This window comes from Bombina bombina, chromosome 9, assembly GCF_027579735.1.
Source record: "Bombina bombina isolate aBomBom1 chromosome 9, aBomBom1.pri, whole genome shotgun sequence".
In the NCBI taxonomy this organism is placed as follows: domain Eukaryota; kingdom Metazoa; phylum Chordata; class Amphibia; order Anura; family Bombinatoridae; genus Bombina; species Bombina bombina.
The window spans coordinates 68408797-68436308 of NC_069507.1; the positions used below are offsets into that span (position 1 = coordinate 68408797).

Here is a 27512-nt window from a genome sequence, read left to right on the forward strand (position 1 = left end):
ATTTTGATAAAGAAGAGCAATTCCTCCTCAGCCGGAGGAATTGACCATAAGGAATCCCTTTTTTAAGGTGTTCTGGGTGACTACTATCTGCATGTAAGATGTTATTAGTAGCGTTCTTTTTCCTATAGTTTTCCGTGACTATTTTTAGACCCTCTTTTTTCAAAGTAACATCCAGAAAGTTTAGTTCTGTTGTATTTGTTTCTGATGTCAAAATAATGTTTTTGTCATTATGGTTCAGGGCAGCAACGAATTCATTGAATTCTTCCGCTGTCCCATCCCACAGGACAAGGACATCGTCCACATACCTGATCCACAGCAGCACTTTGTCCTCAAAGATCCTTGAAAAGTATTCAAAAATCTCTGATTCCCAAAGGCCCAGATGTAGACAAGCATACGTGGGGGCACAAACTGCCCCCATCGCAGTTCCGCATAACTGTCGAAAAACCTGTCCATCAAAAGTGAACACATTATTCTTCAAGATAAACTCAAGAAGAGAATATAGAAATTTTGTGTGTTCAGCATACGTTGGACCTCTAGTTTCTAGGAACCTCCTAATGCTGTTAGGCCTATTTTATGGGGAATAGAGGAGTAGAGACCCTCCACATCTAAAGATGCCAAAATGGTCTTTTCACTTACTTCTACCCCATCTAGCTTTTTTAGTAAGTCGGCCGTGTCTTTTACATAAGATGTCAAAGTTAATAAAAAAGGCCGTAAGTACATATCTACATATTCCCCAATTTTTTCTGTTGCACTGCCTATCCCCGAGACTATAGGCCTTCCCGGGGGACACTGCATATTTTTATGCAGTTTCGGCAGTACATAGAAAACTGGCATTACTGGGTGCTCAGGATAGAGAAATTTAAATTTGTTCTGATTAATAACTCCTCTACTCCTAGCATCATTCAGAAGTTTAAATAGGGAATTTTGAATGTGACCAAGAGGGTTACCACCAAGTTTTTCATATTGATTTTTATTGTTTAACTGGCGTTTAACTTCGTTCACATATAAATGTTCATCAAGTAAAACTAGATTGCCGCCCTGGTCAGCGGGCTTTATCACCAGCCCTTTGGCCACACTCAATTCCTTTTAACGCTTGTCTTTCCCTAGGTTTCAGGTTGTCATTAGTTCGTTGACAGGATAGATTCTCAATGTCTTTCTCCATTTGTTTTACGAAAAGATTGACAGCCGGGACCAAGGACAACGAGGGCATATACACTGATTTCGGTTTGAAGACATATTTTTTCTCCAATAAAGATTCTCTCTGTGTGCCAATACCAAAATCTTCCTGAGTATTTTCAGCCAAAAGTGACTCTAAATCATTAAGAGCCACTTGATCGGTTACATCTAGGTTATAACTGTTATCCGATTTAGATTTCATAATGACAGACAGAACAATCCTTCTGGCAAATAAATGTAGATCTTTTAGAACTTCAAACTTATCAATTGGCGCATTAGGGCAAAAGGACAGACCTTTTCTAAGAAGTTCAATGTGGGCTTGATTTAAGGGAAAAGAGGAAAGGTTTACTATCTGCAATTCCTCATCAATAGGGGTAGCTAGTATCCCCTGCGTAGTCCCCTCCCTCTGTATCTCCCCCTGCCCTGAGTAAGCTGTTTCCCTCTCGTTTGTCTGGTTTGATATCTCTTTTCTCTCAAAGGTCCCCCATAGGGATCTTTTCCTTTTTCCCCTTCTATTTTTTCTCCTCCTTCTAATTGTGTATTCGCTGAGGAGTTTTTTTGAGGGCCCTGATTCAGAATCTGACATATCCGTCCCTGAATCATAGGTTCCTTTTTGGGATTTGTAGATATAAACCCTGCCATTTTTGTAGTCTTCCTGATCTCTCCTTAATTTTCTACATTTCCTGGATTTAATATCCATTTTTAATTTGGAAATGTTTGAGCTAGTTTCCCCATTAAGTTTCTCAAAATTTGGGTCGCACTCAAAAGAATTAACCTTGATCAGAGCTTTTTCTGCTTCCCCTTTAACTTTCTCCAACCTTTTGTTATTCCTTTTGATCATCATCTCCATTAAATCAAGGGAGGTTGAGGAGAGTTTCTCATTCCATTCCTCTATGAAAGAGTCTCCCTTCTAATCCTCCCTTGTATTTGCACATGGATCTAGTGAGAGTCTTAGTCCCCTAGGGACTATTTTCTTTTCAATATAATTTGCCAGACTAGCATTTTCTGCTTTAATTTTCAATTGCCTACTTAAAAGGTATCTATATTTTCTGAACGCACTGAAAATAGTTACCACTTCTTCATTATTCTCATCATTCCCCCCACTAGTATCATTTGCTAGGGAGTATTTTAGTTCGGCTTCCCATAAGTCATCCGAAAGAGTGTATGCCATAATAGTAGTGAAAATACACAGACAGACAAAATAATGGGAAAATATAGGAGCTAATAATACTCCTCAGGCAATCTACTCCAATCTCACCAGAAAAGGACAATAGAGTCCTCAAAGATAATATCCTCAAACAATTATGAATAAATACAAAAAGCGTGAGAGAGTAGGTAATATTGCTATAATATATTCTCAATGGTGCCACCCTTCAAGCAAATTATAATATATATAGAGAAAGAAAAATATACCAGGATATATATTAATACCCTAGAACAGCAAGGGATTAAAAAAGGCACACAAAGAGGAAATTTTCCAATACACAATTTATTTCCCAAAATACAATTCAGTATAAAAAGTATTATCTGTCAGTGTAAAAACACCACAGCAGAAAGCGAATTCTAACTTAAAACATTTAAAGTGCAAAGTAACCTAATTCTCTCCCTGTTCTATATCAATATAATACACCACTAAATGAAGGGGTTAATCAACACAGATAGTGTACAACCTAGGAATATACTTAACCAACTGGCAGGACATATGTAAACTAGGCAGCATGCATATATATATGAATAACTACAGTCCATACATAAATGTTATATAGGTTATGTTTGTAGTGCTTGAACGCTCTTGTAAGATAAAAGCACATCTCCTCAATATTGCATGATTCAAACCGCAGCTATTCCTGCTGCATATATAGTCATTCACAAGTGTGACTCCTTAGTTGGAAAGAGACAGGTACTTAGCTTAGATTTTTCCGTTCTGCTGTTCCCAATGGCTTTCAGCTTGCAAGCGCTTATTATGACTCCTTTTCATTTGACGTAGTCCAAAGTAGGAGTGGCGGAGTGTCACCAGGGACCGTGAGTGGCTGTAAGCGGAAGAAAACCTTTTCATAGGTCAGAGGATGCCCAGTTGAATCGGCATTTCGCCGTGAAGTCCTACTTTGGACTACGTCACATGAAAAGGAGTCATCGTAAGCGCTTGCAAGCTGAAAGCCGTTGGGAACAGCAGAACAGAAAAATCTAAGCTAAGTAAGTGTCTCTTTCCAACTAAGGAGTCACATTTGTGAATGACTATATATGCAGCAGGAATAGCTGCGGTTTGAATCATGCAATATTGAGGAGATGTGCTTTTATCTTACAAGAGCGTTCAAGCACTACAAACATAACCTATATCACATTTATGTATGGACTGTAGTTATTCATATATATATGCATGCTGCCTAGTTTACATATGTCCTGCCAGTTGGTTAAGTATATTCCTAGGTTGTACACAATCTGGGTTGATTAACCCCTTCATTTAGTGGCGTATTAACTTGATATAGAACAGGGAGAGAATTAGGTTATTTTGCACTTTAAATGTTTTAAGTTAGAATTCGCTTTCTGCTGTGATGTTTTTACACTGACAGATAATACTTTTTATACTGAATTGTATTTTGGGAAATGAATTGTGTATTGGAAAATTTCCTCTTTGTGTGCCTTTTTTAATCCCTTGCTGTTCTGGGGTAATAATATATATCCTGGTATATTTTTCTTTCTCTATATATAATATATATATGTCACATAAATATAGAGGGACCAATGAATTAGATTATAGTGAATAATAATCCTGGTTCCAGGTTAAAATTCTGTAGATTCATTTGGAGGAACGTAGACCAGTTTCACTCCTCTAGTGAGAGTTGGAGAAGCCTTTATGCCTGACGATCTCGCAGGCATGGAGAGAAATCACTTAAAATCCTTGGGGACTTTTTTGAATATTATATTGTAATACTTGTGTCTTTACTTCCTGAACCCTACATAGCTAGAAAAACAGATCTCAAGCTAAGATGTTCGTTTATAAAATTATTGGGGACTTCACTGTACCGATGAGACTTCTTAGATAATATTGCCCAAGTGGAGAGCTTTAGATTATCAGTTCCTATATTTATGGTTGAGTCAAATAATTGTGTAACACACTTTAATGTGCAGATATCTCAGAGACTTCCTTTCCAGCAAAAATCCCCTCTGCAAGGATAAATGTGTGTTCAGAAGGGACTTCATTAGCATTAGGTTGGCATCTACTTGCTAGTAAACAGCACTAATGAATTATCCTTTTGTTAACTGAAAATACCAAAATAACATTTATTCTTTCAACAGTTTATATAATGTGAGGGTATCTGTGAGTGTTATCAAATTATATATATATATATATATATATATATATATATATATATATATATATATATATATATATATATATATATATATATAAAGTTGTCTACACCAAATGATTAATTTATTTGTGAGACTGTAACTACAACAGACCTCCCTCTCTACCTTAGACATCTAAGGATTCAAAAGAAAACATTTGGTCTAATTAGTTCAGGCAGTCATTTCAAAGACAGGCAGTTATTTCAAAGAAATATTCACCATGTGGCTGCTATGTTTAAAGTTGATTTCCTGCCTAAGATGGGTAACAAACTTATCAGACCCCTGTAAATAAACAGACATGGCTTAAGTGTATTCAAGAGTTGATTGCCCCTGCCGTGTTGAATCCACAAATTCTAGATGTTACATCTAGATGAAGATTAGCTAACAGAGACACATGTCTTGCATTCTAACTCTCAAATTCATTTTAAATTACAACTTGTGTTTAAATTTCAAGTAAAATATACATCAGACTATATTAAATGTCTATATATGGATCTGGGGAAATGCAATTCAGATTGTAATGGATTAAATAGCAATTGTAATAATCCCACTTTAAAATATATAACATATTTTTGTTTTTTTCTGTCTTCCAGACATCTTAGAGACAAATTGGGATGTATATATGCTGAGTTTAATAAGTAGCTGTGCATTCAATTTAAAATATCCAATTTATTTTAAGAATTAATAACCTATTCTTTTTATTTTTCAGGCATTTGACAAATACACGTGTGGTTGTCCCATAAATTGTGTCATATGTTGTATGCAATCAGAAAGAGGTGTACTGAATGTGAAATATGATGTGTTTTTATATGAATATAAAAAAATAATCAATTGCAACTTTAAATGCATTTTAAGATAATACCAGTATGATGTTAGAAATAAAATACTGATGTTTGATATTAAAATAATCAGGATGAATGGTATGACATGGTCCAATACACATGGAACATGTGACTTGTTGATACTAGAAAATATGGTATATTGAATAAAAATATATATGAACTGTATTTACTGTTAGCAATATTTGAATTCAACTGTTTGTCTTTGCTGCCCCTGATGGCCTAAATCCAGTATTACAGCCAAAAGGCATTTGGCTGTTAAAAATAAAATTTTCCAGTAGCCAATCAGGGAGGTGTCTCCCAAATAACCAATCAGGGACAAGCTTCCGAAGGGCCTATCATCCTAATTTCACTGATGATTAGAATAACAAGGGGTGGGATTATATCGCGTGATATAACCCCAGGCAAGAGAAAAAAAAGTAGTCCGTGCTGAATTTTGACTGACAAACTGTTGCCTTGGGATCCAGTCTATTATAAAGCAATCTGGGCCTAATTTTTATCCATCTTGCAAAAATTACCTCTTTTAATTTATGAGATGAAATTGGATTTATTAGAGGAACCCTGGAAGAATTGATTTGCTTATTTGGGTGAAGTATAAGAAACTGTTAAATATATAACTTGATATTTTAAAGCAAATACATTCATTGCTGCTACAGTCTATTTGCAGTTAGTAAATTTAAAAGGGCACTTTGTATTTTAAACTCATATTCACAGTCCTGTGTAGGCTTAACTAGTCATTATTGCTAAATAATTTATTTACTAGACAGGGTTTTATACTCCAGATTTATAAGTCAGTTATTATAGTGAACTCTTTCAGAACTGTACATAAACTGGTTATTGTGATTATATCCCTGGTAGTTATTAATTAAGCATAGTAAATTGGGAATCCATATTGAGCATTGAACTAGAGTTATTGATTAATAACAGAGGATTCTGGTATTTTATTGTGGTATTTTAATGTGATTATTGTGAATAAGGTAAATTGTAAAGATATATTTGTATGATCTTTGTAAGGATATTATAACAGCATAAGTGTGTATCATCTGATTCATAATCTGGTTTTCTATAAATATAATTCAATGCGTTTATAACTTTAATATAAAGAATTTAGGAATTTATATTAATTTTAATTGTTTTGTATATGCATTTTATTGGGGGTTTGTTTTAAAGAATAATTATTAAATATATTGTATTATAACCCGGCCATACACTGACAATAATCTAATGTTGATGTTTAATTTACATGTGTAATTCAGCATTAATGTAATTGTACATTGGAGTGTGTGAATCCTGGGTCGGATGTGCAGGGACAAGGATGGTTTTAATCAGTGTAAATTGGGGCTCCCCAAACCCAGAAGCTACTGGCACCTTAAAATTAGAGCCCTTAGCCCTGGGTTAGAGACACCTGTGGGTTGCTACCACCTGCACCTAAAATTTAGCTTGGTGAGGTTGGATTATTTTTAGGCCTTGCAGCTGTGAAATACAAATCCATTTTTTTTCATCTCTTTATTGATTGAAACTCAAGTAAGGTTACAGAAATCATGTAGGGCAAAACACAAAATAATATCAGCATGAATAGGATACAAAAAGAAAATAATACTGCAGATATCATCTCCGTAAGTAGGTAATCTAACTAACCAATAAATAACAGCTAACTGATAAATCATATCAACAATAACTATCCAAAACTGGTTTTAACATAAACCTAAATGGTTTTAACATAAACCTAAACATAATCACTAGATAATTCAGTTGAGCTGATGTAGGGATCAAATCCAATTTTTATTAAGTTATTACATTATGTATATAAAAATAAGAGATGGCCAAAAGCTTCTGGCTCCTAGATTTTGTACACATTTGTCAAGCCCTGGGACTGTAAATTATATGGAACATGGAAGTTATGCATTTAACACCTAGATTACATACATCCCATTGAAAAAAAATGTGCATTTTGTTTTAATATAATTGCAAACTTAGAGACTCCTATATCCATCCCTCAGTCAGACCTTGTTTAATTAAAAACTCACCTTTTGGGGGGCGGAGCCAGCAGCCAAAGCAACAAGACGTGCATCAAGGAGGCTCCTGGTTTTATTTTAATTTTATCTAGTTTTTCCTCTGTGGAATAACATCTGGATAGCAAGCTACCATTGGGAACCTCAGGGGTTCATGTAATACACCTGACTGGAACGAACAAAGTGATTATATCTGTGTATTATTGTTTTTGGAGAATTAGCAGGTCACAATTTCTTCTGACTATGGAGGAGATCATCTGCGACACAATACAGACCCTATTTGCAAATTATGAGCAACGGATCATTAATAGATTTGACGGTCTATTGACCAGGATAGAAGCCGAACGCATAAAAGAGAAGCTTATTCTGATCGATGGGTAGGGAGAGGTAGATGTTGGTGTGAGGCCTGGAGATGTACAGCTGAATGCTGGGGACTTTCGCATCGTACCTGTTCTCCCTGGGACGGAGCAATTACAGGATGGAAATGTGGGGGGTCTCGGTGAAGCTTGTGGATTATTGGTCCTGCTGGACTGCAACTTACTGACCCCTGTGAAAAACACCTGGGTGTCCAAAGAGCTCCCCACCAGTAGATGTGAGATGGTGATAATTATCGACATTTGCCCCTGGAGGGGATTATCGATTGCTGCCACTGGGTCGATTGCAGGTGGGAGAGTGACTGGCTTCCATGAGTATGGCCCTGCTAATGTGTGTGGATCGGTATCAGCCTTCCGTCATTGCATCTCCTCAGAGATTTTCATGGACTGGGGTCTTGAGAAGTGCTGCGCAAAGTTTTCGCTTATAGACGTTACCTTTCACATGATGTCCCTGCAATGTGAGGGCTCTTGGCTCTCTGATGCCAGCATAAAAGCCGGAGTTGGATGACAATTTTATTTCAACAGTGGATGCCAACGCTCAGGCTCACAATAACATTTTGCCTATCACATACACTTTTAATTAAGTTTAGTTCTTGGACTCATAAATAAATTTAATATAGTTGAAACCGAGGAATCTGCATTCATGAAGACCAATATCTGAAAATGTGTAGATTTTGTGACTGAACCCTTTTGATGTTTCTATTACGTGCAGTCTAGCTAATGGGGATTTATTAGTAGTAGTTCTTAGGCTAAGTGCTTAGTTACCTAACCATATTTGTTACTCTTAATATGTTCTCCAGTATCCTGTACCACATTGCTAATTGTTCCTGCCCTTTATTATGTATTTTATTATAGGAAGTTATCTACTTTTACCTGTATAGGTTGCTTCTCTCACATATGTGTTAAAGGAGGTGATTTTAGGCTTGCTATACCCACCAAGAGTGCCTAACATCTTTGAGAACTCCCTCTGCTATACTATCCCACAGCACACAAATCTGATGTACTTTTTCCTTGCTTCTATATGCATATACACAAATGTAAATATTATTTGATCTAACAATATTTTTTCTCTAGCCCTCTTAGGCACATAAGAATAAATGCTAAGCCCATGGTTATCTGCTGAAACAAGCCCCTTGTTTTTCTATAGTAAGCTAATTATTTCCTTAGCTAAAGTCATTTATTGCACTTTCTAAAGCAGGGGAAGATCATTTAGCTCAGTACTGCAGCATACTTATATCTTAAATATAGAGATGGCACTAGTGGTCATTTATTGTAATCTAATTGTTTTATTCCAAAGAATAGGAAGCAAGTTTTTTAGGTGACAGGGTTGTCTGCGGCCGGGACACCCAAGTTTACCATTTCTTACAGAATTTGAACATATACATCCTCTCCTGTCATTGGTTCATTAGACCCCCACGAGCCTATCCATTGGTTATTATACTTTCCTTTTATTATGATAACAGAGATACATTGGGTCACATGGCAAGTTCGTCTTTGCCAGTAATAGACAACAGAACAGAGAAATGATCTATAATAATAAAGGTAACACAATTTAGAGGGAAAGGGAATAGAAGATTGGATGTAGTAGTAAAATAGTAGAAATTGCTCCCATTACATTGTCCCCCACCAGATGATTATTGCTGGCACTATGTTTTTATTATTAGTTGAGTTAAATCCAAACTATACAAATGCATATAGCTAGCTCTACGCAGCGCTTATAGTATACCATTCAACTTGTGAGCCCTGAGGAAAAAACTGTTCATGATATTCTCCTCTTGCCATGAGTCTTAGTTTAATTTAATATGCTTAACACATGGGCTGCTCTCCATTGTATTTCTGAATCCAAGATTCATAAAGTGAGGAGGTCAAGACTTAGTTTAATACACATATAGGTTTTACTGTGCTAAGCTAACACTAACAGATACTTGATTATACCTTAAATAGATCTTTATAAATTGTATTTTTGATGTGTTTTAGCTGGCCTGTCTCAGCAATAGATGCTAAAAGTTTTTGAATGTGCTTTTATTGTAAGAGCAGACATGTAGAGATATCTCTTTACTTTTAATACACTAGATCTTGCTTTTGGGGGGAAACATTGTATATATGAAGCCATGTGGTCTAAAGTGGAGCAGGTCTCTATTACCAAGTCTGAACATAATTTAGCACATAACCATTAGTACTAGATTAAGTAACCCTTTTGTCCAGGATTTTTCTGAACCAGGGCATGCCTATACAAATCCATACAGCTTGAGCCTCCCTCTAGAATATGAGTATCTACTATATATTTCTATACACTTGCACCAATCCTACATGCTACATGTTTACTACTGCTCTCGTGATTAGTATCTCCCTTGGTATCATTTCTCCCCATTTACCTCTGGCACCTCCCTACGCATAATGTGTTTATGCCAAGTATATGTTACATGTCAACAATCGCAAGTTCTGTTTATTTGTTTACTATTTATGTAGTAGTGGTGGGAAACATTTCCATTAGCATAACTTCTGCCTCCCCCCCTCATTCCCCTTGAGCGGTTAGGGATAAGTGATGTATCCTCCGCATTGTTCTGATTTGGCAGAGTTTAGTAGTCTCTGCCCAGCCCAAATAGCCTCTCATTAAGTTTTTCCCCCATCCAGGTAAATAGGCTCTTCGGGTCATAACATGGCTAAATATGCTCTGTTTTCTTATGTGTTTTATGATATCTATGGTCAGCATGTTCTTATGGTCCCACTGTGCTCTCCATAAAGTTTGATTAACAGTTTTCTCACTTTTATCTTTAGTACAAAAAATGTTAATTGTTGTTATCCTACTAGACATATAAGGATATCTAAAACTTCTTACTTTTATCAACATTACTTTTGTCTGATGTTAATTAATGCTGACTATGATTATTAACGGTGTCCTCTCTGTACCTTGGAGAGTGTGACCCCAACAGAGGATCAGGTTGTCATTGAGGACACATAGAGGCTTAGATACAAAACGAGGAGCAGAAAAGTTTGGTCTATAAGATTGTAATGTATTGTTACTCTATGAAAAATATGTTCACTGCACCTTTGGTATGCCTGAATACCGTGCTTGTAACAATGTGCCATTGCTACCTCAATAAAAAGAAATTAAAAAAAAAATTAGCTATAGGCCTCCATTGTCTAATGTACCAGTGTGGCTCAGTGGAGCAAAGCTGTGTAGAAAATTAAAATTAGTTAGCTTGGAGCCTTTCAAAATCAAGTTTGCACTTTTATTTAGCAAAATTAAAATCTAAAATTGTGTTCAAACAGCTTTTTGTTTATGGCAAAAAAATTATACATTAAACAATATATTAGTGACATTTTACTCCAAAGTACTAAAAAAAATCCATGTGAAAAAGCAACAATTAAAATTCTTTTGCCTAAAAAAATTAAAGATGTTTAAATGGTAATTAAAACTAATATAGCAGTATCAGTTGTGTGAACGTGTGTACCTTTTAGCCAATTAGCAGGCAGTACCTCTTAGCCAATAGGCATTACTATATAGTATTCAACTGATGCATTAGTTTGTTCAAATTTAGATACATATTGATGTTTAATTGCAGTTATTGAGAAACATTTTTGAGTACATCACTTTAAACTTTGTGTGCATTCACCCATTTTGGAAATGATTTCCTAACCCTAATTTGATTTTACAGGGCGTTGGCTTTTGCCCTCAAATTATCTCTGTGGAAAGAGGAATATGTAACAACCATAATCAAGTCTATAAAAATACTTGGTGTGCACATCATTTGCATAATTACTTTTTGCTTTTCCAGAAAAACAGGGTATAACCGGATTAGTAAAATATTTATCATAATTTCTTCTTTGTGCTAGTTTTGATTTGCCTTCTTTTGAAAAGTGATAGTCTGTACACAATCCCAGAGCTGTCACGCAATTATTGTGACACATTATTTTAAGTTTCACAATGTGAAAAGGTGATATTTTATATAATATCGCCATCAAATGCTAAAAACATATGAGAAAATGTATAGTTGCACAGATATATTTTTCAATACACCTGAGCAAGTCATGTTTTTATGTATGTCATATAACAGATAGTAGATAGTAGAACCTACTTGTATGTTGCAGAAGATTTCTTTGTGGACTTTGTGAATTTTTTTATTTTTGTTGCACAAACATTTTTCGCTTCCCTACAGTTCCAGGTACATGGATGAAGCCTAACACATGTGCTCTGATGTGCCAAAAGTTAACGCATGCTCATTGTGTTTTTGAATTCTCTAAAATCTCTAAAAATCAGCTCTTTTACATAAAAAAAAAAAACAAGTTAGGGACTTCCGGGCGGCAGCCATCTTACTGGTCGCATTAAGCTTCAGCTCCTCCAGTTTTCTCCACAATTTATCAATTCTACGAAGCAGATCTGGTAGTATTTACTTAAAGCAGGGGAGCGACTTGTCTGTTGGTGACCTGATCCGAGATTTAGGGTATTGGATAGCAGCGCGGCTTAATTGCCCTCAGTACCGGACTATTCATTTTGGGGCCTTCCCCTATAACCGAAGCCTCAACACCGTCCCCACAATTAACTGTGCCTTGAGTGTGCAGCTTTCATTAAGCAATGGAGGACACTCAGATTAGTATGGCTGAGCTCATCTTAATTCTGGAAGAACACAGAATCCAACTCTGCAATGCTATAAAATGGGCATTCCATTCTGAGCCTCGCCAATGTAAGAAAGTAGTGGAACAGCCACAGGCAACAAATATACCCAACCCTTCTAGGGAAGCTAATGTAGAAACAAAGCAGACTATAGGTCCTAAAATCCGTAATAACGATTGCAATCCTACCCCTGACCCCAATGTTGCGATAAAACAGCATGCCGTTCAGGCCACAGCAGAAGAACCTGCACCGTATATGCCTGAAGATGCGGCGTTACTGCAGCGATCCCCACATAGGCTGATTCCAGACATTAATAGTCCTGTGAGACAATGGAAAGAACCGGTCAATTGGCCCCACTTGATTGAGCTGGGACATATAGAAGAAGGCATGCTGAGCACGCTAGGTAGAAGCTATCATATGGAGCTTCTTAACCTGGAAATGGATGCATGGCCGTAGACCTACCTTATCATACAAGCGCTAGAGTGTGGTGCAGTTACAAGCTATCACGGGCTCCACATGTTATCAAGTAGCCTGACAACATTGAAAACAGCTCTGGCAGAGGTTGCAGTTGCCAAGGGGTACGAAGAGCACAAGGGGGTGAGAATAAATAACCAAGCTAAAGCCTTTCCACATTCGGCCCCCTGCAATCTCCAGTCTGATGTCGGATAGATGGATCTTTTGATGAGGACTTTGCAGTCTAAAGCCCCAAGTCCATAGTTTATTTTTAGGTTCTAAAATCTTAGATAATTGTTACCTTGTGTATACATTGTATTTTTATTGTTACCCTGATTGTCAAATTGAAAGTGTACATTACATAGATCTATTTATTCTAGTCCTGCTTAGTACAGTTTTATTAATAAGCATTGAGCAATAGTACTTGTTAACTTGTGTTTTGTCTATTACTTGTTTGAGATAGGTCAATATTTATGCAAGTCCTCTCATGTTCAGATTGTGTATCAATGTAACATCCATAATCCCTAGAGTTTAATAGCAAGCACAGTAGCCAGGACCACAGATTTTATCCCTTGCTAGTGATCTATAGGTTATTCTATGTTTGGTCTGATTTGGAGTTAGCTACCACCTATGGGTTTAATTTTATTAAATAGCTGTGATTCATATCATTATAGTTCATTACATGCCTGTAGTCTCTCCCACTATATTCCCTAATAATGGCTGGAGTTTATATGAGTGCTTATGTATACTGTATTAACATGTCTATCCATCAGTATGTAATTGTAAATCCTGAGGCTGGCGCTAGCTATCCCATATTAAGTCTGGTAGAGGGTTAACAATGTCAAAGTTTTTTATTATTTGCTTATTTTCTTGCCTCCTATACGAATGCATCTGAGTGTTAATGTTCCAGTACGTTTTAGAGTTTCACTCTGTTTGAATTGCAGAAATGTGTATCACCTTGACAAACTTTCAGTATTTGTTGTGATAATAATTATTCACCTTGTTAGTTACTTGCTTATTATTCCAATTTGTTTTGATTGTATCAACTACATAAATATAAAAGAGGTTTCTACCACTCATTGGGATACAAAAGCGGTTCCTATCTTCCTAATGCCTTCTTTCTATTAAACGTTTTTAAAAGGTCAATAGGGTCCAAAAGTGGCCCATTCCATCAGCTAAAAGGCTTTGAGATATGGTGCTATGATACTTGCAACTTCATAATTAATGTGCCTCATCATTGTCTTTTGAAAAGCTGTTGCAACTTTTTTCTTGTAAGTGTATTCAAGTATACTTGTTTGCGATGTAATTTTCCAACTATGTACCACTTGGTAAACCTCAATAAAAATATTTTAAAAAGTCCCCCCTAACAGAGCATTCAGCTCTTTTTCAAATTGCCCAAAAAACCCTAATTAACCCCTTAAAGACCACAGCACTTTTCCATTTTCTGACCGTTTGGGACCAGGGCTATTTTTACATTTCTGCAGTGTTTGTGTTTAGCTGTAATTTTCCTCTTACTCATTTACTGTACCCACACATATTATATACGTTTTTTCTCGCCATTAAATGGAATTTCTAAAGATACCATTATTTTCATCATATCTTATAATTTACTATAAAAAAATATATAAAATATGATGAAAAAATAGAAAAAAACACACTTTTTCTAACTTTGACCCCCAAAATCTGTTACACTTCTACAACCACCAAGAAACACCCATGCTAAATAGTTTCTAAATTTTGTCCTGAGTTTAGAAATACCCAATGTTTACATGTTCTTTGCTTTTTTTGCAAGTTATAGGGAAATAAATACAAGTAGCACTTTGCTATTTCCAAACCCCTTTTTTTCAAAGCTAGCGCTAGTTACATTGGGACACTGATATCTTTCAAGAATCCCTGAATATCCCTTGACATGTATATATATTTTTTTAGAAGACAACCCAAAGTATTGATCTAGGCCCATTTTGTTATATTTCATGCCACCATTTCACCGCCAAATGCAACAAATAAAAAAAATCATTCACTTTTTCACAAATTTTTTCACAAACTTTACGTTTCTCACTGAAATTATTTACAAACAGCTTGTGCAATTTTGGCACAAATGGTTGTTAATGCTTCTCTGGAATCCCCTTTGTTCAGAAATAGCAGACTTATATGGCTTTGACGTTGCTTTTTGGTAATTAGAAGGCCGCTAAATGACACTGCACACCACACGTGTATTATGTCTAGCAGTGAAGGGGTTAATTAGGTAGCTTGTAGTGAGCTTTAGTGTAGAGATCAGCCTCCCACCTGACACATCACACCCCCTGATCCCTCCCAAACAGCTCTCTTCCCTCCCCCACTCCACAATTGTCCCCGCCATCTTAAGTACTGGCAGAAAGCCTGCCAGTACTAAAATAAAAGGGTTTTTTTTGTTTTGTTTTTAGAAAACATAATTCTGCTGTGTAGGCCCTCCCCCTCTACCTTATTGTGCGTCATCTTGGGTACTGGCAGCTGTCTGCCATTACCCAGTTTGCCATAAAATATGGTATTTTAATTATAAAATTACTCAATATTTTCTGTAGTGTAGCTGCCCCCCTCAATATCCAACCCTCCACCCCCTCCCAGATCCCTTAGCTGGAAATTCCCACCCTCCCCAGTCCTCTCTCCCACCTTAGCAAAATTAGTTTTTGTGCCATAGTGTAGCGTTCCCACCCCCGTGCATGCGCCCGTGAGCAGCCCCGCACGCGATCCTGCCCCTCCGATTCACTTCCTTCACTGATGGCTGCCCACCTGCCTCCCTGCATCAGCTCCCACCCACCAACGATCACAGTCATCTATGGCCGATGCAGAGAGGGGCCACAGAGTGCTAGAAAGTGTTATTGCAGGATGCAATAATTATATTAATATAATTTTTACCTCTGTAATTACCTTGCATCTAAGCCTCTACAGACTGCCCTCCTTATCTCAGTTCTTTTGACAGACAGGCGTTTTAGTCAATCAGTGCCAACTCCTAAATAACCCCACAGGCGTGAGCAAATGTTTGCATACAAAGAGAGAAGCGCTCTACCAGGAATGAACAACAGCTTATCAGCTAGTTCTATGGCGGTTTACCACCCAGTGGCAGCCTCTTTTAGACCAGTGTGCTTTTCACAGAGGAAAACTTTCCTGCAGTATATCAGTCTGATCCCGCCAAGTAAGGTCAGTCCAGCCCCGAAATAACATAATTTATGCTTACCTGATAAATTCCTTTCTTCTGTAGTGTGATCAGTCCACGGGTCATCATTACTTCTGGGATATTACTCCTCCCCAACAGGAAGTGCAAGAGGATTCACCCAGCAGAGCTGCATATAGCTCCTCCCCTCTACGTCACTCCCAGTCATTCGACCAAGGACCAACGAGAAAGGAAAAGCCAAGGGTGAAGTGGTGACTGGAGTATAAATTAAAAAATATTTACCTGCCTTAAAAACAGGGCGGGCCGTGGACTGATCACACTACAGAAGAAAGGAATTTATCAGGTAAGCATAAATTATGTTTTCTTCTGTTAAGTGTGATCAGTCCACGGGTCATCATTACTTCTGGGATACCAATACCAAAGCAAAAGTACACGGATGACGGGAGGGATAGGCAGGCTCTTTATACAGAAGGAACCACTGCCTGAAGAACCTTTCTCCCAAAAATAGCCTCCGATGAAGCAAAAGTGTCAAATTTGTAAAATTTGGAAAAAGTATGAAGCGAAGACCAAGTTGCAGCCTTGCAAATCTGCTCAACAGAGGCCTCATTCTTGAAGGCCCAAGTGGAAGCCACAGCTCTAGTAGAATGAGCTGTAATTCTTTCAGGAGGCTGCTGTCCAGCAGTCTCATAAGCTAAACGAATTATGCTACGAAGCCAAAAAGAAAGAGAGGTAGCGGAAGCTTTTTGACCTCTCCTCTGCCCAGAGTAAACGACAAACAGAGAAGACGTTTGTCGAAATTCCTTAGTTGCCTGTAAGTAAAATTTTAGAGCACGGACTACATCCAGGTTGTGCAGTAGACGTTCCTTCTTCGAAGAAGGATTTGGGCACAAGGAAGGAACGACAATCTCTTGATTGATATTCCTGTTAGTAACTACCTTAGGTAAGAACCCAGGTTTAGTACGCAGAACTACCTTATCCGAATGAAAAATCAAATAAGGAGAATCACAATGTAAGGCTGATAATTCAGAGACTCTTCGAGCCGAGGAAATAGCCATTAAAAATAGAACTTTCCAAGATAACAACTTTATATCAATGGAATGAAGGGGTTCAAACGGAACGCCCTGTAAAACATTAAGAACAAGGTTTAAACTCCATGGTGGAGCAACAGTTTTAAACACAGGCTTAATCCTGGCCAAAGCCTGACAAAAAGCCTGGACGTCAGGAACTTCTGACAGACGTTTGTGTAACAGAATGGACAGAGCTGAGATCTGTCCCTTTAATGAACTAGCAGATAAACCCTTTTCTAAACCTTCTTGTAGAAAAGACAATATCCTAGGAATCCTAACCTTACTCCAAGAGTAACCTTTGGATTCACACCAATATAGGTATTTACGCCATATCTTATGGTAAATCTTTCTGGTAACAGGCTTCCTAGCCTGTATTAAGGTATCAATAACTGACTCAGAAAACCCACGTCTTGATAAAATCAAGCGTTCAATTTCCAAGCAGTCAGCTTCAGAGAAGTTAGATTTTGATGTTTGAAGGGACCCAGTATCAGAAGGTCCTGTTTCAGAGGTAGAGACCAAGGTGGACAGGATGACATGTCCACCAGGTCTGCATACCAAGTCCTGCATGGCCACGCAGGAGCTATTAGAATCACTGATGCTCTCTCTTGTTTGATTCTGGCAATCAATCGAGGAAGCATCGGGAAGGGTGGAAACACGTAAGCCATCCTGAAGTCCCAAGGTGCTGTCAGGGCATCTATCAGGACTGCTCCTGGATCTGGACCCGTAACGAGGAAGCTTGGCGTTCTGTCGAGACGCCATGAGATCTATCTCTGGTTTGCCCCAACGTCGAAGTATTTGGGCAAAGACCTCCGGATGGAGTTCCCACTCCCCCGGATGAAAAGTCTGACGACTTAAGAAATCCGCCTCCCAGTTCTCCACTCCCGGGATGTGGATTGCTGACAGGTGGCAAGAGTGAGACTCTGCCCAGCGAATTATCTTTGATACTTCCATCATAGCTAGGGAGCTTCTTGTCCCTCCCTGATGGTTGATGTAAGCTACAGTCGTGATGTTGTCCGACTGAAACCTGATGAACCCCCGAGTTGTCAACTGGGGCCAAGCCAGGAGGGCATTGAGAACTGCTCTCAATTCCAGAATGTTTATTGGCAGGAGACTCTCCTCCTGACTCCATTGTCCCTGAGCCTTCAGAGAATTCCAGACGGCACCCCAACCTAGAAGGCTGGCGTCTGTTGTTACAATTGTCCAGTCTGGTCTGCTGAATGGCATCCCCCTGGACAGATGTGGCCGAGAAAGCCACCATAGAAGAGAATTTCTGGTCTCTTGATCCAGATTCAGAGAAGGGGATAAGTCTGAGTAATCCCCATTCCACTGACTTAGCATGCACAGTTGCAGTGGTCTGAGGTGTAAGCGTGCAAAGGGTACTATGTCCATTGCCGCTACCATTAAGCCGATTACCTCCATGCATTGAGCCACTGACGGGTGTTGAATGGAATGAAGGGTGCGGCAAGCACTTTGAAGTCTTGTTAGCCTGTCCTCTGTCAGGTAAATCTTCATTTCTACAGAATCTATAAGAGTCCCCAGGAAGGGAACTCTTGTGAGTGAAACGAGTGAACTTTTCTTTTCGTTCACCTTCCATCCATGTGACCTTAGAAATGCCAGTACTAACTCTGTATGAGACTTGGCAGTTTGAAAGCTTGAAGCTTGAATCAGAATGTCGTCTAGGTATGGAGCTACCGAGATTCCCCGCGGTCTTAGTACCGCCAGAAGAGCACCCAGAACCTTTGTGAAGATTCTTGGAGCTGTAGCCAATCCGAATGGAAGAGCCACAAACTGGTAATGCCTGTCTAGGAAAGCAAACCTTAGGTACCGGTAATGATCTTTGTGAATCGGTATGTGAAGGTAGGCATCTTTTAAATCTACAGTGGTCATGTACTGACCCTCTTGGATCATAGGTAAAATTGTCCGAATAGTCTCCATCTTGAACGATGGAACTCTTAGGAATTTGTTTAGGATCTTTAAGTCCAGGATTGGTCTGAAAGTTCCCTCTTTTTTGGGAACCACAAACAGATTTGAGTAAAACCCCTGTCCCTGTTCCGATCGTGGAACAGGATGGATTACTCCCATTAACAAGAGCTCTTGTACGCAGCGTAGAAACGCCTCTTTCTTTGTCTGGATTGTTGACAACCTTGACAGATGAAATCTCTCTCTTGGATGAGAGTATTTGAAGTCCAGAAGGTATCCCTGAGATATTATCTCTAGCGCCCAGGGATCCTGGACATCTCTTGCCCAAGCCTGGGCGAAGAGAGAAAGTCTGCCCCCCACTAGATCCGATCCCGGATCGGGGGCCCTCAATTCATGCTGTTTTAGGGGCAGCAGCAGGTTTCCTGGTCTGCTTGCCCTTGTTCCAGGACTGGTTAGGTTTCCAGCCTTGTCTGTAGCGAGCAACGGCTCCTTCCTGTTTTGGTGCAGAGGAAGTTGATGCTGCTCCAGCTTTGAAATTACGAAAGGAACGAAAATTAGACTGTCTAGCCTTAGCTTTGGCTTTGTCCTGAGGCAGGGCATGGCCTTTACCTCCTGTAATGTCAGCGATAATCTCTTTCAACCCGGGCCCGAATAAGGTCTGCCCTTTGAAAGGTATATTAAGCAATTTAGACTTAGAAGTAACATCAGCTGACCAGGATTTTAGCCACAGCGCCCTGCGTGCCTGAATGGCGAATCCTGAATTCTTCGCCGTAAGTTTAGTAAGATGTACTACGGCCTCCGAAATGAATGAATTAGCTAGTTTAAGGACTCTAAGCCTGTCCGTAATGTCGTCCAGAGTAGCTGAACTAATGTTCTCTTCCAGAGACTCAATCCAGAATGCCGCTGCAGCCGTGATCGGCGCAATGCATGCAAGGGGTTGCAATATAAATCCTTGTTGAACAAACATTTTCTTAAGGTAACCCTCTAATTTTTTATCCATTGGATCTGAAAAAGCACAGCTATCCTCCACCGGGATAGTGGTACGCTTAGCTAAAGTAGAAACTGCTCCCTCCACCTTAGGGACCGTTTGCCATAAGTCCCGTGTGGTGGCGTCTATTGGAAACATTTTTCTAAATATCGGAGGGGGTGAGAACGGCACACCGGGTCTATCCCACTCCTTAGTAACAATTTCAGTAAGTCTCTTAGGTATAGGAAAAACCTCAGTACTCGCCGGTACCGCAAAATATTTATCCAACCTACACATTTTCTCTGGTATTGCAACTGTGTTACAATCATTCAGAGCCGCTAACACCTCCCCTAGTAATACACGGAGGTTTTCCAGTTTAAATTTAAAATTTGAAATATCTGAATCCAGTCTGTTTGGATCAGAACCGTCACCCACAGAATGAAGTTCTCCGTCCTCATGTTCTGCCACCTGTGACGCAGTGTCTGACATGGCCCTAATATTATCAGCGCACTCTGTTCTCACCCCAGAGTGATCACGCTTACCTCTTAGTTCTGGTAATTTAGCCAAAACTTCAGTCATAACAGTAGCCATATCCTGTAATGTGATTTGTAATGGCCGCCCAGATGTACTCGGCGCTACAATATCACGCACCTCCCGATCGGGAGATGCAGGTACTGACACGTGAGGCGAGTTAGTCGGCATAACTCTCCCCTCGTTGTTTGGTGAAATTTGTTCAATTTGTACAGATTGACTTTTATTTAAAGTAGCATCAATACAGTTAGTACATAAATTTCTATTGGGCTCCACTTTGGCATTGCAACAAATGACACAGGTATCATCCTCTGAATCAGACATGTTTACACACTAGCAAATAAACTTGCAACTTGGAATACAATTCAATTAGAATAATATTAAAAACGTACTGTGCCTTTAAGAAGCACAGAAGATCTATGACAGTTGAAAATTAATAAATTGAAAATAGTTATAGTGTAAACAACACAACTTTAGCAAAGGTTTAATCCCATTAGCAAAGATAACAAATTCTGAAAGCAGGAAACAAATTACAGAATAAACGTTTATCTCAGTCAACTATAATTCTCACAGCTCTGCTGAGAGAAATTACCTCCCTCAAAATAAGTTTTGAAGACCCCTGAGCTCTGTAGAGATGAACCGGATCATGCAGGAAATACAATGAGCTGCTGACTGAAATATTTGATGCGTAGCAAAAGCGCCAAAAAACGGCCCCTCCCCCTCACACACAGCAGTGAGAGAGAACAGAAACTGTCAGAAAAAAGATTAAGCAACTGCCAAGTGGAAAAATAGTGCCCAAACATTTATTCACTCAGTACCTCAGCAAATGAAAACGATTTTACATTCCAGCAAAAACGTTAAACATAATATCTAGTTATTAAACAGCTTTATGTACTTCTTACAGTGTAATTCTAGTGAAGTACCATTCCCCAGAATACAGAAGTGTAAAGTATACATACATGACATTATATCGGTATGGCAGGATTTTCTCATCAATTCCATTGTCAGAAAATAAAAACTGCTACATACCTCTATGCAGATTCATCTGCCCGCTGTCCCCTGATCTGAAGTTTACCTCTCCTCAGATGGCCGAGAAACAGCAATATGATCTTAACTACTCCGGCTAAAATCATAGCAAAAACTCTGGTAGATTCTTCTTCAAACTCTGCCAGAGAGGTAATAACACACTCCGGTGCTATTTTAAAATAACAAACTTTTGATTGAAGATATAAAACTAAGTATAATCATAATAGTCCTCTCACACATCCTATCTAGTCGTTGGGTGCAAGAGAATGACTGGGAGTGACGTAGAGGGGAGGAGCTATATGCAGCTCTGCTGGGTGAATCCTCTTGCACTTCCTGTTGGGGAGGAGTAATATCCCAGAAGTAATGATGACCCGTGGACTGATCACACTTAACAGAAGAAACCAGGCAATTCTCCTCTGAAAAAGGAACATGACAACCCCAGACGACCGGCTATTGTTTGTTCCCAGGTTGAGCGCTTCTCTCTTGTAATTTATGCAAATTATGAGTCTTAGGGAAGTCTCCCTAAGTGTGATGCAGGAATCCAGACGTGGACCCGTTGCTCAGTGTGCCTAGAGGGATATGGCTGCACCTCACTAACGAGGCCCACACTAGGCCGAAAAGTACGTCTGGGGTTTTGCTGTTTCTCGTGTTCAGAGAGGGATTGCCTGGTATTTCGGGGCTGGACTGTACTGTGAAGTCAGGATCAGACTGATATGCTACAGGAAAGTTCTTCTCTGTGAAAGGCACATATTGAGCAACAAGAGGCTGCTTCTTGGGTGGTAACTAGCCATAGAACAAGCTATTATGCTATTGTTCGTTCCCAGGTTGAGCACTTCTCTCTTTTAATTTAATTAATGTGAGCACAATGTTATCTATTTTGTACACATTAACTAGCACTGTCTAGCTAAGAAAATTGTCAAAATACACTGATATATGAGGCGGCTTGCAAGCTAGGTTTAGCTTTCAACAAAGAATGCCAACAGAACAAAGCAAATTTGATGATAAAAGTAAATTGGAAATTGCATTCCCTATCTGAATCATGAATTTAATTTTGACTAGACTGTCCCTTTAACCTTTCTTTTGACAGCTCAGCACAGCTAGTATTTTTTAAAATATTTTCTTTCAATTTGTTTTCTAGGTGGCTCAGTATATTAAATTTGAGATGCCGGTATTGGACAGTTTTGTAAAGATGCTTAAAGAAGAAGAAGAACGAGAAATCACCAAACTGACCAAAAAGTAAGGGAAAATGAAAGAAATAATGGGCGCAAGGAATTGTATTTTAGGTTCTGCCCAAATACTCTTTGTATTTGATTTCTTCTTTTTAGTTTTAATCAGATCTGGCAACAAGCAGTAGATCAGCAGTTTGGCAGCTTGCCAGGTTTACATTTAAATATTCAGTCTTTCTAACAAGATACTTGGCATTGTTACAGCAAACATTTGGCATTTGTTATAGGTTATCTGTTTAAATATAAGTAATAAATCTCCTTAAGGGCCCTTTGAATGTTGAATGATGCCAATCAATCATTTTAAATCTTTTTAACACTTGGGGATAATAGCTGAAATGGTGAATTTTGCAGGTTAGTCACAATTTAGAGCTTTGTCCCGTCTGCGTGTTTTATAAATTAGCCAAATGTCAAATCTCCATCACTTCCTTTTGTAAGAATAAAGGACCAGTAAATACAGTAGATTTGCATAAACAACAAATACACAATAAAAAGACAATGCAATAGCACTTATTTTAAAAGTCAAGAGAGTAGTAAAAAACAATTCTGACAGTTATGTCTTTTTCCACTGTTACTGTATCATGTGACAGCTATCAGCCAATCACAGACTCTGCACATTTTGTTAATGGAAGTCAATTAGAAAGTTGACTCATAAAGAACTCCAAGGGAGTGAGCACGATGTTATCTCTACAACACAAATGAGCTAGCACTGTCTAAAAAAAATGACAAAATGACAAAATGCACTGAGATAAGATGAGGCCTTCAATAACTTAGAAATCAGTTAGTAGCCTACCAAGGTTTAGCTTTCAACAAAGAATACCAAGAGAACAAAGCAAATTTGATGATAAAAGTAAATTGGAGAGTTGTTAAAAACTGCATGCTTTATCTGAATCATGAACGTTTCATTTTTACTAGACTGTCTCTTTTACCTAGCACAGTTACAGAGTCCGAGCCCAGCGTAGGTACAAGTGGGATTTAAAGATACGCAACAGTGATCTGATCTTTTTTGCCATTCTAAGGCCCTATAACCTTATTTGTTACAAAGAAGTTTAATTAAAGGGACATAAAACCCCAAATTGTCCTTTCATGAATCAGATAAAGTATAAAATGTTAAGCAACGTTACAATTTACTTCTACTATCAAATTTTCTTAGTTTTCTTGTTATCCTTTTTTAAAAAGCAGGAAGGTAAGCTCAGGAGTGTGCACGTGTCTGCAGCACTATATGGCAGCAGTTTTGCAACAATGTTATACAACAGTAAGAGCACTAGATGGCAGCACTGTTTCCTGCCATGTAGCGCTCCCGACGTGTACATTACCTATCTAAATATCTCTTCAAAAAAGAATAACAAGAGAACAATGCAAATTTGATAATAGAAGTACATTGGAAACTTTTTTTAAATGTTATTCTTTATCTGAATGATGAAAGAAACCATTTGGAATATTGTCCCTTTAAAGAATGTAAACACATTTTGTAATAGGAAGTCGCAAATTAAAATATTGTTCTGTTCCAGATACCACGCCTTTCGTTCAATGATGCTGCAGAGATTAGAAAAGTTGACCAATTACGAGAGTTACGCCTGAACTTGCGACAGCTCTCAAGACCAGCGAAGATGAGCCACAGAATTTGTACCTCGTCAGAGACGATTCACTGTATGAACTTTCTGAGCACTTTCAAACTGTGAATACTTTCTCCTTCCGCTGACATTTTCAGCAGAATGTAGAGTCTGTGTTTCTGTCCACACCCTGAACTTTTTTCCATGATCTCAGGAAATGTGAACTAAACTGATAATGTACAGAACATATTCAAACTTATATTACTGAAGCAATAATGAAAAGGGAAAAAATACACTGAAAGAATCTGCAATTTTAAAGTGAATGTAAACTTTAATAAATTAAAGCCCAGTATCAAATAATATCAAATAATAATCTTAAAAACAGGGGCACTTTAATTCATTAAAGTTTACAAAGATGCTTATTTTTTTTTTTTAAATACTTACCTTTGCGTTATGGTAAACATAACGCAGACCCTCCGCCCACAGCTTCTGCTTTCATTAGCATATCTATGACAATCCGGCTGCATCCAATTGTTGTGTTGTCCCACGAGCTGGATGCCAAAGGGGGCACAAAACGATTGGAGGAAGCCGGATTAGTCATCATTCTGCTAAAGAAAGCAGAAGAAATGCGGGCGTAGGATTGTAAATTTTAATGAATTAAAGTGCCCCTGTCTTTAAGATTATTATTTGATACTGGCTTTTAATTCATTAAAGTTTACATTAACTTTAAGTAAAAGAAACTCAGGAAATGTAGGGCAGGTGTTACTGCTTATGATGTATGTAAGACTCTGTAAGCATTTTAATGATGACATTTAACAGTAACGCCTTTGCAGAGGTTAACCAAATCAGTAGCAATAAAAATGTATTTATTAATAAATATACTCTTTAAGTATTACAGCATTTTATTTTTGATTTTTTTTTGGCCACTTTAACACAATACACTTATATCCTGAAATAACTGGACTAAAGATTGGTCATTAAGCCCAACAGAATTAATTTCTCTTTAATAGCATGAATATGTAGATATGCTTCCTTGTCCTGCAAACTGTGTTAGCTGGCTCAGGCATTACTGCCAACAGGAGATTTTAAAGGAACTTTAAATGTCTTGAGATTGTCTTATAAAATGTTTATATACAGTACGTGTAAAAATCATTTTTCATTATTTGTTTGTTATACGTTTGTAAAATGAATAACACATTTGAACTCATTTTGTGCCACATTTGTTCATTGACTAAACAAACACAAAATGTGTTCATTTATTTTCTGACCTATCAAATGTTTTGTTTAGTTAAAGAATGAACATCGAATAAATGAGTTTAAATTCGTTATTTGTTTTGTTTTACTGTAATTGAACATTATGGGATTTTCAATTCCCCTGAGTTTCTATAAATTAATCAACACCACCATGTTGAAACCTAGATTTCCTTTCATTAATATCTTCAGCAGAAGACAAAGTGTGCAAACGATAGCTGCATGGAGGTTTGAAATAAAATGAATGTAACATTGGTATACTCCACACAGTCATTGTTTGCACTTCTATCTGTCCCTAATTGTCTACAGCATAACAAATTTGATAAAAGAAACCTAGGTTTCAACATGGCATTCTTCAATTCTTTGTAGAAACTAAAGGCCTTTATAGAAACTAAATCTTTATACTTACTTATTCAATACATAAATAAATTATACATTTACATATTATGTTTAGGCTAATCTTTGATTTGAATACATCATATCATATCTGAATATATTTGAATACATCATATCTTAATGTACCCTTTACATACCTGTGGAGAAGATCTGTCTTTTAGACCAAGGCTCAATCAAAATTTTTCTTTACATGATCAGTAATTAAAATTTACTATTCAATAAATCTTAAACTTATTTTTTTTTCTTTATACATTCTGCTGTTTAACTGATGCATTGCTGAGAGGTATATCCATATATTTAGATTAGTATTCATTATTGTATTATTTAATATGCATAATAAAATTAATTTAATTGATCAATATAATACACACTGTGTAATATGTGTTTGTATAAGTGAAAGTGTGTGGTCCTGTATATAAGTTTTGTATGGAGTATTGAAGTAAGAAAAGTAGGTATCCGGAATATATAAAATGTTAGCAGAAATAAAAATATTCATTTGAAATGTTAAAAATTGTACAGCCATGGATAAATAAGCAAAAACAAAGTATTTTCTACACAATATCAACTTAAAGGGACATTATATAGTGCAAGAACAAACTAGATCATATAATTTTAGCACTAGTGACCCTGCAATGCTATGTGTTTAATGTTCACAAAGGGGCTAAACACATAGGTTAAGTATAAAGAGAACTGCTGGACCAGAGCAGATACGGATTTTAAGCCAATGAGCAGCGACATTAGCATAGCTGGGTTTATGTGACTACTGCTGCTGACTGGCTTAACAACTGTATCTGTTCTGTACCAGCAGTGCTCTGCAGCTCTAGAGTAGTATTTTTAATTATTTGTTTAACCACTTTGTGAGAGTTAAACATGTAGTATTGCACGGTCACAAACCTGTACATGTATATTGGGAATGAACCTATATTTTTGTTTGTTCATGTATAATAGAAGAAACAGTGGGAGGAGTTCACTTCTTATTTCCATTTAAACTGACATAAAACACCTTGTAAGTTTTCAGAATAATTGAACATATTTTTTCTGTTATTTTTTCCAGTGACCAAACGCCTGATTAGACTTCTAACAAAGTGCAAATTTGCTCTCAACTCCTAGTTATTGCCCAACATTTACAGAAAAAATAGGTTTATTCAGCCCAGGAACTTAATTCTTTTCATCACAAAGCACTGTAATACAGTCTAAAACAGTCTATTTTAGATGGCACAGAGAATATTTTGAGTGCAACTGCCCTTTAATTGTACTGGCCCATATAAATAACATCCTGCCACAATGAAGATGGCTATATGCTGTAAACACAAATAAATATTTAAATTAAATGCTAATCTAGACAAATTAATATGTATAACACCTCATCACTACATATCTTGATTATATTAGTTATCTATTCCCCTTTGTCTTCTGGTTCATTTACTGTGCACTGATTGTATAATAATTATTATTTTTTAGTTTGTCTAATTCCCACTGTTTTCAACATTTTTCTTATTGTTAATTTCCTTTAACTGTCAATTTGAAGTAATTTTTAAATATGCATACCATATAGCTGCAATTAAGTACTTTATTACAAAAATATCTGTTTGATTTTGTTTAATAAA

At 37.6% G+C, this 27512-nt stretch overlaps 1 protein-coding gene across 1 annotated transcript in view; it reads left to right on the forward strand.

Moving 5' to 3' along the window:
* The window catches only part of RASSF4 (Ras association domain family member 4), a 479342-nt gene extending 453073 nt beyond the window's left edge, over positions 1–26269 (forward strand). The window contains exons 11-12 of the mRNA XM_053692194.1: positions 22621–22718; positions 24217–26269. Coding sequence (XP_053548169.1) covers positions 22621–22718; positions 24217–24286 — 168 coding nt within the window. The 3' untranslated portion in view covers positions 24287–26269. The remainder of the gene's footprint in view (positions 1–22620; positions 22719–24216) is intronic.
* Positions 26270–27512: the final 1243 nt, after the last annotated feature.